At 51.2% G+C, this 15,057-nt stretch overlaps 1 protein-coding gene across 2 annotated transcripts in view; it reads right to left on the bottom strand.

Moving 5' to 3' along the window:
- The window catches only part of LOC123401218 (putative elongation factor TypA-like SVR3, chloroplastic), a 37,115-nt gene extending 22,913 nt beyond the window's left edge, over positions 1–14,202 (bottom strand). The window contains exons 1-6 of one of the 2 annotated variants that reach the window (XM_045094957.1): positions 13,948–14,202; positions 13,247–13,353; positions 12,349–12,552; positions 11,938–12,114; positions 11,676–11,828; positions 4,631–4,720 (exon numbers count right to left, since the gene is read on the bottom strand). In XM_045094957.1, the coding sequence (XP_044950892.1) occupies positions 4,631–4,720; positions 11,676–11,828; positions 11,938–12,114; positions 12,349–12,552; positions 13,247–13,353; positions 13,948–14,158 (942 nt within the window). In that variant the 5' untranslated portion in view covers positions 14,159–14,202. Of the gene's footprint in view, positions 1–4,630; positions 4,721–11,675; positions 11,829–11,937; positions 12,115–12,348; positions 12,553–13,246; positions 13,357–13,947 lie in introns of both variants that reach the window. The other variant, XM_045094956.1, reaches the window with a different exon arrangement.
- Positions 14,203–15,057: the final 855 nt, after the last annotated feature.

Here is a 15,057-nt window from a genome sequence, read left to right as displayed (position 1 = left end):
AAGCAGGAACGCTGGATGCAAATGCAGGTGGCCATGAGGAACGGGAGATGTACTAGTTAACAGTGTTAGGAAGTATTAGTATTAGTCTAGGAGTCCTTATTAGTATTAGTATTAGTCTAGGAGTCCTTATTAGTCTATGTTTACTTTCCTTGCACCTCAAGTCATGTGTAATATATATATGCCCCTTGGGCCTTCAATATAGATAAGTTGCTTTCCTAACATGGTATTAGAGCCTTAGGTTTTTTTTCGCACGCGCAACTCGTGCTCCGATCTTCACCACGCAGCCGATGTTCATCTAGCTGCTGCTCCCGATCTCCCTCTGCTCTCCCGCTGGGCCCATCTCCCGCGACTCCCGCGACCCACCCACCTCTGGCCGGATCTCCTTCGCTCACTGCGGGTCTGCTCCAGATCGGCAGATCGGCTGCTGGTTCCCTCCAGTCCCGCGAGGCTCCAGGCCGAGGCGTTGCCCCACCCCGATCCAGTTGACCGCCAGAAGCCAGAAGCCGTCAGAAGCCGTGCTCGGATCGAAGCAGCTCCAGGGTCCCATCGGAATCCAGTCGTGGGACAGGGGCTCCAGGGTCCCATCGGGAGGAGTTGTCTCCCCTGCACCGGATCGAAGCAACTCCAGGGCTCCAGGGTCCGGATCCCACCTGCCGCTGCTTGAGTCGTGATCCAAAAAAAAAATTTGAAAAAAAAAATGTCTTCATCATCAGGCTACATTGTTGTTCCTCGTTGTCCGGTGCTCTTCGATGGTACTAACTACACCGAGTTCACTGGCTTTATGCACATTCACATGCGTGGCATCCGTCTCTGGGGTGTTCTTTCTGGCGAGGTCTGTTGTCCGCCATGTCCGGTTCCTCCCGTGGCTCCCACTCCGCCGACCCCACCGGCTCTTCCTGCGGATGCTTCTTAGACCGCAAAGGATTCGGCTAAACTTGCTGATGAGGCCGCTGTGAGTGCTTATGATGAGAAGGTCTTGGCTTATGAGGAGGCTCTTCAGGTGTATCGTGGTGCTCTGACCGTTTACACCCAGTGGCTTGATGATGATGCCCGTGCTGCAGCTGTTCTCACTTCTAGTGTTCTGCCTCAGTTTGCCTCTGAGTTTTTGGGCCTTCCTACTGCCTTTGAGATGTGGACTCGCCTTCGTCAGCGCTATGAGCCCTTTGGTGATGCCTTATACCTCTCTGTGATTCGTCAGGAGCATGCTCTTCAGCAGGGTGACTCTACTGTTGATGACTTCTATGCACAGAGTTCTGCTATCTGGCGCCAGCTCGATTCTCTCTGCACTGCTGGTTGTCGTACTTGCCCCTGTTGCCAGGCTGTCCAGGCCAACTTGGAGTTTCATCGCGTCTACGAGTTCCTGTCTCGGCTCCGTAAGGAGTTTGAGCCCCGACGTGCTCAGTTGTTTGCTCGTGGCCGTATTTCTCTCATGGAGGCGCTTTCTGAGATTCGTGCTGAGGAGACTCGCTTACGTGGTACTGGTTTGCTGGAGGTTCCCTCGGTGCTCGCTGCTCGGGCTACTTCTACGCCACCTGCTGCACCGACCCCTTCTCACTCGAGTGCTCCGCCGCTCTTGCCCACTCCTTCTGGAGGCTCAGGTCGCCCCCGTCCACATTGTGGCTACTGCAACAATGATGGTCATATTGAGTCTCACTGCTACACGAAGAAGAACCACTTGCGCCAGGTGCAATCATCATCTACAGAGACTTCGTCATCTACCTCGACAGCTTCAGCCATCGCTTTGACTGAGCAGGATATTCTGCGACTTAAGCGGCTGCTCGCTGCTTCAGGTTCTTCCTCGACGGGTACTGCTGGTATTCTGACTCAGGCTTTCCGCACTGAGCAACCACCTCCTACACAGTCAGGACCATCTCACGCACACTCTGGTTGGAATTGGCCTTCGCCGCCATGATCTTATTTTTTCTCTTCCGCTGCCATCATCCCTAATCTAGTGTGTGTTTTCTAGTTTTCTTTGTTTTCCGCTGCGTCCACCAAATCCGTTGATATTTTGTGTTTTCTCATGCCCTGCGAGTCCACCATACCTTAGTCCGTCAGCCTTTTTCCGGTCCTGGTCCTTTCTATGCAACTTTTGTGGCCTACTTGCCCTTGTTGTTTTCTATAGGATTTTTTGGACTTCTTTTGCATTGTCGATCTACGTCCATGTGCCTTAGCCGCCGAGCTTCTTTCGCCGTCGGTTGTCGTGGACTATGAGTTTCTGCACAATGCTTTATTCTCTTGATGTGCCATCTTCTTTTGACAACCCATCTTCTCTTGATACTTATGTTGTATCTTCAAGTGATGCGGTGTCTTCCTCTGATGTGCCATCTCTTCGGTATCTTCCTCTTGATGTGCCATCTTCTTTTGACAACCCATCTTGTCTACCTATGATGTGCCATCTCTTCGTTATCTCCTTCGGCGACTCGACAAGTTTTGAAGACTCTTCATGCTACGACGACACTCTCAAGACGCGGATTTGGATTATCATTTTTTTTAGTATTACACTTCTTCAAATGCAATGCTATTGCATACGCTTTGCATTTGAGGGGGGTGTTAGGAAGTATTAGTATTAGTCTAGGAGTCCTTATTAGTATTAGTATTAGTCTAGGAGTCCTTATTAGTCTATGTTTACTTTCCTTGCACCTCAAGTCATGTGTAATATATATATGCCCCTTGGGCCTTCAATATAGATAAGTTGCTTTCCTAACAAACAGCAATGTTCTCATGCATATGCATCCCATTCCCACCTAGACGCTGCGACATAGGTAGCCCGGGAAGGAATACACGACGTCCGATCACGAGAAGTTGCGACCGGACATATCCTTCCGATCGCGGATCACGACGATCCCTAATCTTGGGCCTCCACCGAGGCGAGTCGGCGCTGCTGTCAGGCTGTAGTACACACATCGACAAATTCCGTTCTCCAGTCTCCACTCTTCAGGCGCTAGACGGACGTGCATGCCATCGAGCATCTTCTTCCACCAATCCACATCACATCGCGTCATCGTCGGGCGCTTGATCATCAAGAATGATCAGACTGATCGGAGGTATACCGTATTACTAATTTATTATTTTCTATATTCATGTGACTATTGGTAATTAAGTAATTTATCTTCACATACACCATGCATAGTTTGCAAACCTTCGGTGCATTTTTTATTAAAATTTAGCACTGTGCTATTACATGTGCATAATAAAAAAGAAAACACTGTATGGATGACTTGATAGAAACACATTGAGAAGCTATTGACAAAAAATATCAAGTGTAACATCGGTAATTCGATTGATGAGTTGGCAATAGTTGTCGTTTAAGGATCAAAACGTTTAAAAGAAAACTTTACGGTAATATCTAAAAGTTATTTGATATAAATATTGATTTTGGATGAGTTAAAAAAATTATTGGATACATAAGCATATGATTATTGTAGCGATGTTTTTGTACTAAAGGGCCTCGAGTTGTAGTTTCGCCTTGGGCCCCCAAAATCACAGGGCCGGCCCTGGCAAGCGGGAGCTACGTGCACTGGGTTGCCCTTTTTCTGCAAGCCTTAGAATGGAAAGATGGAAAAAGGAAAAAACAAGATTTTCCAGAAGAAATCCACGGTCAAACAAACACGGAAAGCCCCACATAGAAGGGAGTCTACAGCCGGAATGAGGTAGCCAAAAGAGGGAGATAGAGCTGCCTAGCTTTCTCCTAGAGTCGCATCCACAGGATTCGTCTGCTCTTTATCTTACAATACTTGCTAAGAGTACTCCCAAGTCCTCCAAGAATTCCATCTCCTCCGACTGCTGCTATGTCCTCTCGCAACTCCCACATGTTACTCAATAAGCTTCATCAAGTCTTTATTTTGGTGACAACTATTGCTTCGACTCCTGCCATGCCATTTGACAGAATCGTCACGGCTATGTTGTGTCAACCATCAACCTTGGAATGCATCACAAGGAACGAGGTTTGGTCCCGATAACAAGAACGACGGGACAAAGAAAAAAATTCATTCCAGAAATTGTATCTTTATTACTGGCATTAACAACAAAAGGATATCTGAAGCGTACGCTTTAGCTTGCTTAAGCGTTGAGCGATGATAAAACGCCTCGCTATGGCCTAGGTGAAGCATTAGGGGGACAACAAGGTGCTTCCGTGAGAAATTAGTCTTTGCCGGTGAGAAATCGGTCTTCTCCGGTGAGGACTGAGTAGTAGTCCTTCGGCAAGGAATTGACAACCACGGTGAGGAATAGGTAATTAGGCATTCTCCGGCAAGGAATGGACAACCCCAGTGAGAAAATAAGCATTCTCCGGTGAGGAATAAGCCTGCTCAGGAGAGAACAATGCAAACAAAAAAACCTAGGACTTGTTCTCCTCTATTTCCTAGATTTTAATCGCCAAGAGCTGAGCGACAACCTTCCACTGAAGGTAAAAAAATTAACATTGGGTATATGCAATGCTATTCTGAAGGCAAACTTATTATCAATGGTGATTCACAACTCCGCAACTATTGTGATGGCACGTAGAAGCTTTACCAGTTTATTTTTCCCTAAACTTGTGCCTGTCCATGGTTGGACACTCTTCCTTATAGGTGACGGAATATTGTTGCTTATGTTATCATGCAGAAGAAGAACCAATTGATCAAAATCATACCTTCACTTCCATGCCTCGCTTTAGTTCTCCTGCATGCAGTCGTCCAATTGCTATCCTTCCTTTATGTTCATCGTATTCGGTACTAGTTACCTGTATTTAAATGAGCAATTGAGCATAGAATGGAAGCAATGAAATATAAGTACTAATATTGCTCATGACCATCGAAATATGCTAGGAATTCATGAAACCAGTTTCGGTGGGATATTTCGAAGGAAGATAGCTCGATCATTTTAACAAAGAAGGGAGCAATGCCCAGTAAGTTTCAACAGAAATAAGTGACTGAATATGGAATATAGAGCATAATTCATGACTATGAAAACTGCTCTATATTCTCTGCAGACTATTTCAAAGGAAGGTACTGATATAGTGTGCATGGTAAGTTTCTCTGACTTCAAAATAGCATTGACATACTCGAAACAAAATTATGTAAATGTGCATGAGACATCAATCATGTGACCTGAACTTGGACATGAATTATGGTACAAGCGACACTAGCTCTCCATGAGTACAAAGTTCTTTTTTCTTCATTGTGAGTGTAAAATTTCAGCTATCTCAAACATTTTTTTGGAGAAAACGCAAAGGTCTCTTTGCGTATCATTTCATTGAAAAGATGGGAAGTACAATCCTCCTAAGAGGCTGGTGATGCATGGGCCATGCGCCCGGTCAGTGGACAACCCAGGATGTGGGCAGAACAACCCGTAGGCCTTGTGCCCCAGTGAGTACCCAACACTTGCCTCATCTATGATCTTATCCACCAATGCGTCGATCGAGGGTCGCGCGTTGTCGAAGGCGCATTCGTTCCGGTGTTTCCAAACCATCCAGGGGACGAGCATGGCGATGGATTGCAGGGCTTTGCACGGCGCAGGAGGTGTCTGCTCCTTTGCACTCTGCCACCACTCTATTAGCGTAGGTTTGTTGGTGTGAGGTTGTGCTGGTATGCGTGTCCAGGCCAGGATGTCGTGCCAAGTTTCCTGGGCAAACAGGCTTGCGAAAAGTAGATGCTGAATAGTCATCGGGGTTTGGTCGCACAGTAGGCATCGAGGGTGGTGTGGTAGGCCGCATCGAGCAAGCCGCTCCGCCGTCCAACATCGATTCTTGCCTGGCAACCAATTGAAGAACCTGACGCGAGGCGGCGCCCAGCTCTTCCACGTCAGTTTCCATGAGGGGCAGCGTGTGGAGCCGTGGAACGTCGCGGCGTAGCATGATTGTGCCGAGTATGTGCCGATTGCCGACCATCTCCATAGCATTCGGTCGGGCTCGTGCGTGAGGGTGATGCGTTGCACGGCCTGCCAAAGCTGCAGATATTGTCCAATCTCGTGTATCCCGATGGCTCCTTGGATGTCGCGTGCCCATGAGTTGCCGGCGAGCCCCTCCACCAGTGTTCTTGTTTTGTGTCGCCGTTAGGGTATGCATTTATATAACGCCGGTGCAAATTCGCTCAAAGGCTACCCATGTACCCAGCGGTTGTCCCAAAACAGGGCAGTCTGTCCATCTCCGGTGACCATGGTGTGGAGGCGCAGAATAGCGCTCGCTCCTCGCACGAGAATTGTAGGTCGAGTCCTTGCCATGCGCGGTCGTCGTCGGTGCGAGTGTACCACAGCCATCGTAGTCTGAGTGCCAGCCCGGCACGCTCTAGGTCTCGGATCCCCTAGCCATTGTGATCAATCGGGCGGCACACATGACGCCAATTGACATGGTAGTGCCCGCCATTGGCCACGGCATGGCCGGCCCACAGAAAGCCTCTCTGGATCTTCTCTAGTTGCTTGAGAGTTTTCTTTGGGAGGCGAATGCGAGCATTTGGTGAACCGGGATAGCGTTGAGCACCGATTTGACCAATGCTAGTCTTCCAGCCTTGTTCATGAGCCATGCCTTCCATGTCGGCAGCCTCGCAGCCACCGAGTCGACAAGTGGTTGTAGATGAGCTGTCGTGGGGCGTCGCAACGTCAATGGAATGCCAAGGTAGGTGATAGGAAGCTCCACCACCATGCATCCCATTTGGGTGATCATCGTGGTCGCGTCTGGATCTCCATGCATGATAGTGGTCGAGCTTTTTGCGTAGTTGACTCGTAGGCCGCTGGCATTGCTGAACATGGTGAGGATGCCCTTGATGGCCTCCATGTCATCCGGTGTGGCATGGCAAAATAGCATGACATCGTCGGCGTATAGCGAAATAGCTGGGATATTTCGTCGCGGGTGCAGCTGTCGTAGGATGCCACAATCGTGGGCGCAGCGGATGAGGCGGCCAAGGATGTCCACGGCAAGCACGAAGAGTTGCAGTGACACGGGGTCATCTTGGCGTAGCCCGCATCGATGCCATATTGGCGGCCCTAGTTCTCCATTGAGCATGATCCTGGTGCTTGAGGTGGTGAGTAAGATCGCGATCCACTCCCGAAATCGAGGCCCAAAACCATATTGGCCAAGCACTTCAAACAAGAAGGGCCAAGATAGGGAGTCGAAAGCCCGCGTGAGGTCGAGTTTAAGCATGACTCGCGGGGCCGCGAGTTGGTGCAGCTGCTTCATCGATTGCCTAACTAGGACGAAGTTGTCATGGAGACTCCGCCCTGGGATGAATGCATTCTGGTTGCGGCTTACCAATTCTCCAAGTTTTGGGGCAAGACACGGCGAGATCACTTTCGCAAAGATCTTGGCCACAATGTGCATGAGGCAGATCGGGTGGTAATCGTGAAGCTGGCAGGCGTCGGCGCGCTTCGGTAGCATGGTCAGGAGGGCCTGCTTCAGCTTGCTGAAGCCGCGGCCGCGCAGCTCAAACAGCTGCTGGAAGACATCCATAAAATCCTGTCGTACTATGTCCCAGCATGTCCACAAGAACTCAGCCGTAAACCCGTCGGGTCAGGGTGCTTTTCGGGCTGGGAGGCGTTTGACAACGTCCCAAATCTCCTCGTGCCTGAATGGTGCGTCGAGGCAAGCCAAGTCGCATGGTTCAATGAGCTGCGACAAGTCCATCGAGTGGTCGCGGGCGACATGGGAGCCGAGCAGCTCGTCGAAGTGTGAGAAGGCTGCCTGCGTCACCCCTCCTGGTCTGTGATCACGTTGCCGTCCACGGTGAGGCTGAATATGTGGTTCTTTTGCCGACGAAAAGAGCATTGCCGATGGAAGAACGTTGTGTTGGCGTCACCGTCTTTAAGAGAAGCGATTCTGGCGCGTTGCCTCGCAATGGTGCGCTCCAAAGATGCAAGCCCGAGATAGGTGATCTTTAGTTGCTTGCGCAGCAAGCCTTCAGCAGGGGAGAGCACGCGGTTCTCCTGGGCCTTGTCAAAGCGTGAAATCAGCTCCCGGGAGATGGCCATCTTGTCCCGGATATTCCCTTTGGATTTGGCGCTCCAACTCATCAACTTGCGGGCCGTGGCTTGGAGCCGTAGCATTAGCCGGCGGAAGGGGTCCATGTCATGCACCGAGCCCCAAGCAGCGGCCACCGTGTCGTGAAACCCATCCAACCTTAGCCAATAATCCTCAAAGTGGAAGCGCCGGTGTGTCGCATGCGTGGGCGAGCAGTCGAGGAGGGGGCAGTGATCCGACACACAGAGGCGAGGCAGCGCAAATGATAGCTTCCATGCGCATCCTCCCAATCCGAGGTGCAGAGCACGCGGTCTAGGTGCACCAGGGTTGGTGGTGACTGCTCGTTCGACCACGTGAACCGACGACCATTCAGATATATTTCCTTCAGTGCGAGGTCATTGACGACGCGTCGAAATCTGCCCATCATGCGGCAGTGCAAGTTTCCGCAGCTCTTATCTTCATCACGCAGTATCAGGTTGAAGTCCCCGCGTAACATCCAAGGCATGGGGCAGTCTGTGCGTATGTCGCGAAGCTCCTGCAAGAAGGCGATCTTGTCGGCGTCTTCCTGGGGCCGTATAGCACAGAAAGCCACCAGGGCGTGCCGGTGGACGTCGTCACCTCGGCCGTGAGAGCGTTTGTGGTGAACATCGGGTCCGTGATGGTCACAGCCCGGCTCTTCCATGCCAGCAATATGCCACCCCGAGTGCCTTGCGCCGGGAGGTACGTATAATCATCAAACTCCGAGCCTTATGTCTCAACGACAACAGACGAGCAGATCAACGCCACTTTTGTTTCTTATAGGCATACAATGGAGGCGGAAAGGGTATCCGGCAGCGAACTTATGGCGGTGCGCCGAACGCGCGCATTGAGACCACGCACATTCCAAACTACAATTCTAAGGTTGTGAACCATGAGCATGAGATCGACAAGGGGTGCAGTGGGTGCGGCCTATGACACGGTAGCCACTTTTGTGCGCGCCGCAGCGGTTGTCTGGGTCTGCATGCTTGTTCGGATCTCGCGATCAACCAGGGCTGCAGTGGCCGAGAGTACCGATAATGGGATTGGCGCCGCGAACATTCCATCGTATGCCTTCATCTCAACGGAGGTGATCCGCTGGTTAGTCCCCACGATCCATAGCATGCGCGGGACCTGGACCTAGGCTCTTCTCTCCGCGGTGGGCGGCATAGGCATCGGGGATGTGGTCGTGGCAGAGCGGCCGCATCGAGGGGCAAAGTTGAGCAGGCGACGTGGTCTCTTCCCTGGGGTTGGTAAGGCTGCCGTGATGTGTTTGTGGCAGCAGCGAGGAACTCACCAACGTCCACGTCCTCGGCAGGGCGGCTCATCCACGGGATCGACGCAGCGTGATCGGCGGAGATGCGAACCGTCCCGATGTTGCTGGTTGTGCACCATGCACGGGCCTCTCCGTTGTGGGCTCAGAAGAGCCCTCAAAGGGCCTTGGCGTGGTGGGCTGGTTGGAGGCAGGCATGGGTGTGGTTGGCTGGGTCTGGGGCTTTTACAGGATGTCACAGGCGTGCAAGGCTCCGGCTGCCTCGTGGGAGAGTTCGTGCCAACAGCCGGGAGTGCTTCCCCGCCCACCGCGACGCGCGTGGGGCTCGGGCGACTGGTCAGCGGGCGCGTATGGCCCAGTCGTGGGCGCTGGTGTAGGCGAAGCACCGCTTTGTCCCGACAAGTCCGCAGGCCGATCCGGTAGGGTTGGCTGCGAGTCTGGTACCTCGCTCAAAGCAGCCAGGTCCTGACAAAGCATTGGGTCGGACGAGCCAGAGGTGGCCCCCTCGCAATCGTCCTAAAGTTTGCGGCGTGCGGCTTGATTCGAATCCCGAGCCACATCTAGAGTGTGCCCCGCGAATGGGGAGTCGCCACTTGTCGCCTGGCTCGTGCTGGAGCAAGCGCCCGAGGCCGTCGCAGTGAGAGTGGTGCAACCAACTGGCGGCGACGTCACGGCCCTAGCACCCGTTGCGTTTTCTCCGGCTTTGCACGGATGATCAACCTGCGAAGCTTGCTTTGGCCCTCCTTTACCCTTTTCCTTTTCTAGCATGGCGACGAGAGGCGTGGGGCGCACACTGACCTGGCCATGAGGCCATGTTGCGTCGATCTTGAAGGGCGGGGCGGCAGTGCTTGCATGATGGCAGGAGCAGGCCAGGCGGATGCCACAGCGACTCCATTGGCGCGGGGGGCACGGCTGTTTGTGCACCACAACGAGTCGTGCATGGCCATGCCATCCGCCCGATCAGGCGATGGCGCGTCCATGCGCCGGCGCTTGCGTCCCTAGCGGCGCGCCCGCCCAGGGCTGGGGCCAGGCGCGCGGTCGTTGCCGTCTCCATCCCAATTGTCGTTGCCGCCATGTCCGGAGCTATGATGTTCACGGAGAGGCGTCGCTCCGGTCGCCACGACAATGGCGATGGGGTATGTGAGAGTCCGGATGGCGGGCGCGTCGGAGCTCAAGTGCGCTGGGACTTGCTCAACTATCTCCAGGATGGTGGCGCGGCGTATACTATCGGGGTCATGCGTGCGCCCGGCCAGCCGGAAAGTGGTCAGGTCGGCCCTAGAGCGTGTGTTGGGGTGGAAGCACTCGTTCCAGCAGCTTTCTCCAAGGATGTGCTCCGCCGTGGAAAGTTGCCAAGCATATGCGGGAATGCCGCGGAGCTCCAACTCGACGTAGTACTCGAACTCGCCGGAGCCGGCGTGGGCGAGCTTGCTCCAGGGCCGTAGGGAGAGTGAGAACCGCGGCGAGCTGATGAAGTGGTCTCCGTCCAGGCGGCGCTTGGCAGAGTGTGAGCTGAAGAGAATCAGGAAGTCCTCTGGGTAGTGGGCGTGCACGGTGAAGTCGCCGTCCTCAAGCTCGAAGGTGGAGTGGAGCACGTTGGAGACCTCGACGGCAGACACTCATAGTCTGTTGCCGGTGACGGAGGCAACCATGGCCCGGCCTAGGACCTCCTCAGCTTCTTCCACCGGAACGGAGTGCGCCATGATGACTTGTATGGGCTCCGGCGCGTATGGTGCGGGGATGGCGGACGCAGAGGCGACAGGAGGCGGGGGGCTTGCCCCGCGGTGGCGGGGCCCGCCTGCCCGGCGGCTTCCGGACGCTTGGGGCAGGAGCGAGAGTTGTGGCCGGACACGAGACACCGGCGGCATCTGATGTCGTTGGTGCAGTCCCGGACCCGGTGGCGATGGTCGAGGCAACGGAAGCACAACCCCGTGATTTCCTCCGGGGAAGGGTTGCGTAGGCACGGCGGCAGAGGAGGCCTTGGCTCGACTTACTGTCATGGACGGTGGCGATGATTCCTGTGTCGCGGCTGCTGGTATCCCTTTGCGTCGACCTCAGCGCCGCCAGACACGCGGTGCACCTTGGAGCGGGGGCCGAGGCGGGTGGAGACGGGCAGGCGGCGGGGCAGGAGGAGCTAGCGGCGCAGGTGCCGGCGGGGTGCGGGCGACCTCGCAGTACGAGCGCGTGCTAACTCAAACATACATAGCTTAATTTCCATGACATGGATTTGAGCATCTTAGAATAAATGTCCTTCCCATAGAATGGATTGAAGCATCTCAAAGGTATGCTTAATCATAGATGAAAATACAACTATAGTAAAACAAAATTAGACCCAATTTATAGTATTATAGCTTAGGAGGTATTGTGTAAATGTAATCCAGCGTAAGTGCATAACGATAGCAAATGAAGCATTGCAAATGATACATGAAAATTTGACATATAAACGACAAACTTTATACTCACAAGCATTTGGAGGGCACCATCTTTCTCAATGCGTGGTTCAGGTATACATCTAAGAATAGCCTCAAAAAGGGGTCCAAGATCATCAGCCAGATTATCCGCGGAGATCCCAGCCTTTCCTTTGAGGCCAATTGCATAGACTGTTTGGAAATCGCACTATTGTTGGCAAAAAAATAACATGACTACTAGGATATGACCAGTGTTAAAACCTAATACTCAAAAAACTATAAGTCAAATGAAAAACAATCCAGGCATAGCTCCTCACCTGTTCATCTGTTGCATTTAATTCGATGAATAGCTCAAACGTTGAATTAACTACAAACTCTGGACGAGCAATAGGTCTGTCAACCTTGTTTACAACTACCACAACAGCATGTCCAAATTCTAGAGCTTTCTTCAGAACAAATCTTGTTTGCGGCATAGGTCCCTCCACAGAATCAACCTACATAGGAGAAAGGCTTAATGAATCAGATGGTCATTCACATGTTGCCTCAAGTGACCCTAGACACTATTTGGAAAATATGTTTGACAGGATCATGGGAGACATGTAGTAGAAGATTGAACAGATACAGTCATGCTCATAGGAATTCAAATGTGTGTCCTCAAAAAAGTCGTAGGCATTAAATAAGAAACATGCCATTTAATAAAAAGAAAGCAGTAGCTAGTAGCATAGTACCACTAGGAGAATTCCTTCCACCATGTTGAGAACACGTTCCACCTCCCCACCAAAATCTGAATGCCCAGGGGTATCAATTATATTGATTTTAGTACCCTTATAGGTTATGGATGTATTTTTGCTCAGTATAGTAATTCCTCTTTCCCTCTCCAGATCATTAGAGTCCATTATCCTTTCCTGCACAACTTGATTGTCTCGGAAAACCTGCATAAGGTAAACAGTCAGAGTAATAAGACAACTGAAAATTTTATATTAAATACACTCTAGATTTGTGCTACAACATGGTGATTCAACAGAAATAAGTCACACAGAAAGAAAATACATCTGAGCTTAGCTGTTAATACTACTAAAGCCTGCAATTTTGTGTCACAACTCACAACACATTAGTTTTGACTCACACAGGATAGGAGATAAACTGAAGAATGACACAACAAACAAAAGTAACCCAGATATTTTGTGGAGAAAACCCACACAACCAAAAATAAGTAGGTATGCACAACAGTTTCAGGCGGGTGACTGAGTGATATAGGAATAGCCTCCACAGCACCTACGGGACTCTAAACAACCATCACTCAAACCAGTTCTATGAACCTAACAGACTGAACAAGAGTAAAGACAATAATTTAGAGCCCATACAAACAAAGCGAAAGCAACCCACCAAGACCAGACCAAAAAATCAGTTCTATATTAAACTAACAAACCAAACAAGAACAAACTTCAAGGAATCAAACGGAACAAAAATAGGGCAATATGTGGGAAGAGCTTGTCTTATACTATTTGCATAAGTGTATGCTTGCCTCCTAAGTAAAGCTTCCATCACTGAGAAATGCAATTCGTAGCCAACTTACTTGGAGTAAATTAGCCTCACAGAGAAAAACATAGTACTGCTGGGATGTACCTTGGATTGTCTTAACATTGAATCCACCAAAGTTGTCTTCCCATGATCAACATGAGCAACAATTGCAATATTTCTTACATCTCTTCTAGTTGCTTGACTACTCGTCCCTGCTGAATAATCCAGTGAAGTATATAAATTAGCATCATCCAAAAAGAAGTGAAGTGAATATACGTAGGAAAATTTCATGGAGAACACTTTTGAAACAATAAGCAGTGGGCTCAGAACGTAGCAAGTCAAACTCTTCTTTTTCAAAACTAAAGTACCAGGTGAAACAAGTATCCAGATGAAGATGAATTTCGACATAGGAAGTCCTAAGTGTGCATGTGTTTCACATAAATTACTATTTCAACAAACTCAAGCTAACGTTTGAAAAAATATCAGAACTTTGCACCGTCATTGGTTAGCGCTTAGGGGCTATCGGTGTGTAAAGCCACGATCGCCACATCTGTGCGCTGACACAAATGAGCCTCTCCACTTCAATTCTAAAGCAACAGGGTGCTTACTCCTCCACTTATCACATGACCAGAAAACACTGGAGCCATGCAGACAAAGTTAACCGTCGCTTGGACATTACGGGCTCATTACAGTCCAGTATTACCAAATTGGTGGGCACTCATCATGCCACCGTTTCGTCCCTGAATCTAAATCCCGGGTTTCCAATCGTGCCGAGCAAGTAGGGAGCAAGCAAAGATTTCACTTACCCGACGGAGACGGGGAGTCGGCGCGCTCCTTCACCTCCTGCTCAAGGGAAGCTGAGGCCCTGAGGGAGCGGGGCCGCCGGCAGCGGGAGTGGGGAGGCCGCGGGAGGAAGCATCGGCCGGCGGAGAGGTTCGAGGAGCTAGCCGACGCCGGCGGCGGCGCAAGGTGGCGGGCGGAGGGGCCGGCTCGGAGGGTGATGGTCTGCATCTGCATGACTAGGCGAATGGATGCTGCCGCGGCGGGTGGCTTGGGTGAGTTTCGGGGGTTTTGTAGGGCGGGAGGGAGGCGGCGGAGCCTTGGAGGATAACGGCCATGGCTTTGGTGGCTGGCTGTGTGCGCTGCGAGGCAGGCCACGTCGTCCGCCCGGGAAAATGGCTTGCACATACCAAATTTTATGTTTTGATCTTTTTAAACACTTTAGCAGAATCTGACCTCTCGAGCTAACTTTTTTAAAATCTAACCCTTTTACATTCCGTCAGAGCTAACTTTTTTTTAAATCTAACCCTTTTACATTCCGTGAGAGGTCTTGACGATAGCCCTACACAACCTATCATCAATGTTCCCGGCGGTAAGATGGCGGAGGTGGACTAAACGACAGTTGTCGGTCGTCATCCAGCGCTGACGTGAAAAAGGGCTTACCACCAAACCTTCTGGCGGTAGGGTATGCCTACCGCCAGGGACACTGACGGTAGGATCCTGGTTGTGAATAAGGTTGTGTGGTGGGGTCTTTTCTCCTCCCACACCCACACATTCCGCTCCTCATCTCTCCCCACAGCTGAACTCCCCCCCCCCCCTCCCCCTTCTCTCTTCCTCACATAAGGGCCTCTCAAAAATTTGCTTGAGATTTGTCCAGTGGATTTGGAGCACTTTCATCATTCAAAATATCTCTCTCACTTCCCCTTATTTTGATTGGTTGAAATTGTTGGGGAACGTTGCATGGGAAACAAAAAAATTCCTACGCACACAAAGACCTATCATGGTGATGTTCATCTATGAGAGGGAGATCGGATCCACATATCCTTGTAGATCGCTAAGCGGGAAGCGTTAAGAAACGCGGTTGATGTAGTGGATCAGCTTCGTGATTCAAATCACCGTCGTCCCACGATCCGTTC

The sequence above is a fragment of the Hordeum vulgare genome, chromosome 6H (genome assembly GCF_904849725.1).
Source record: "Hordeum vulgare subsp. vulgare chromosome 6H, MorexV3_pseudomolecules_assembly, whole genome shotgun sequence".
NCBI classification, from domain to species: Eukaryota; Viridiplantae; Streptophyta; class Magnoliopsida; order Poales; family Poaceae; genus Hordeum; species Hordeum vulgare.
The sequence above is the reverse complement of the archived record's forward strand: the minus strand, read 5'-3'. Positions and strand labels throughout refer to the sequence as shown.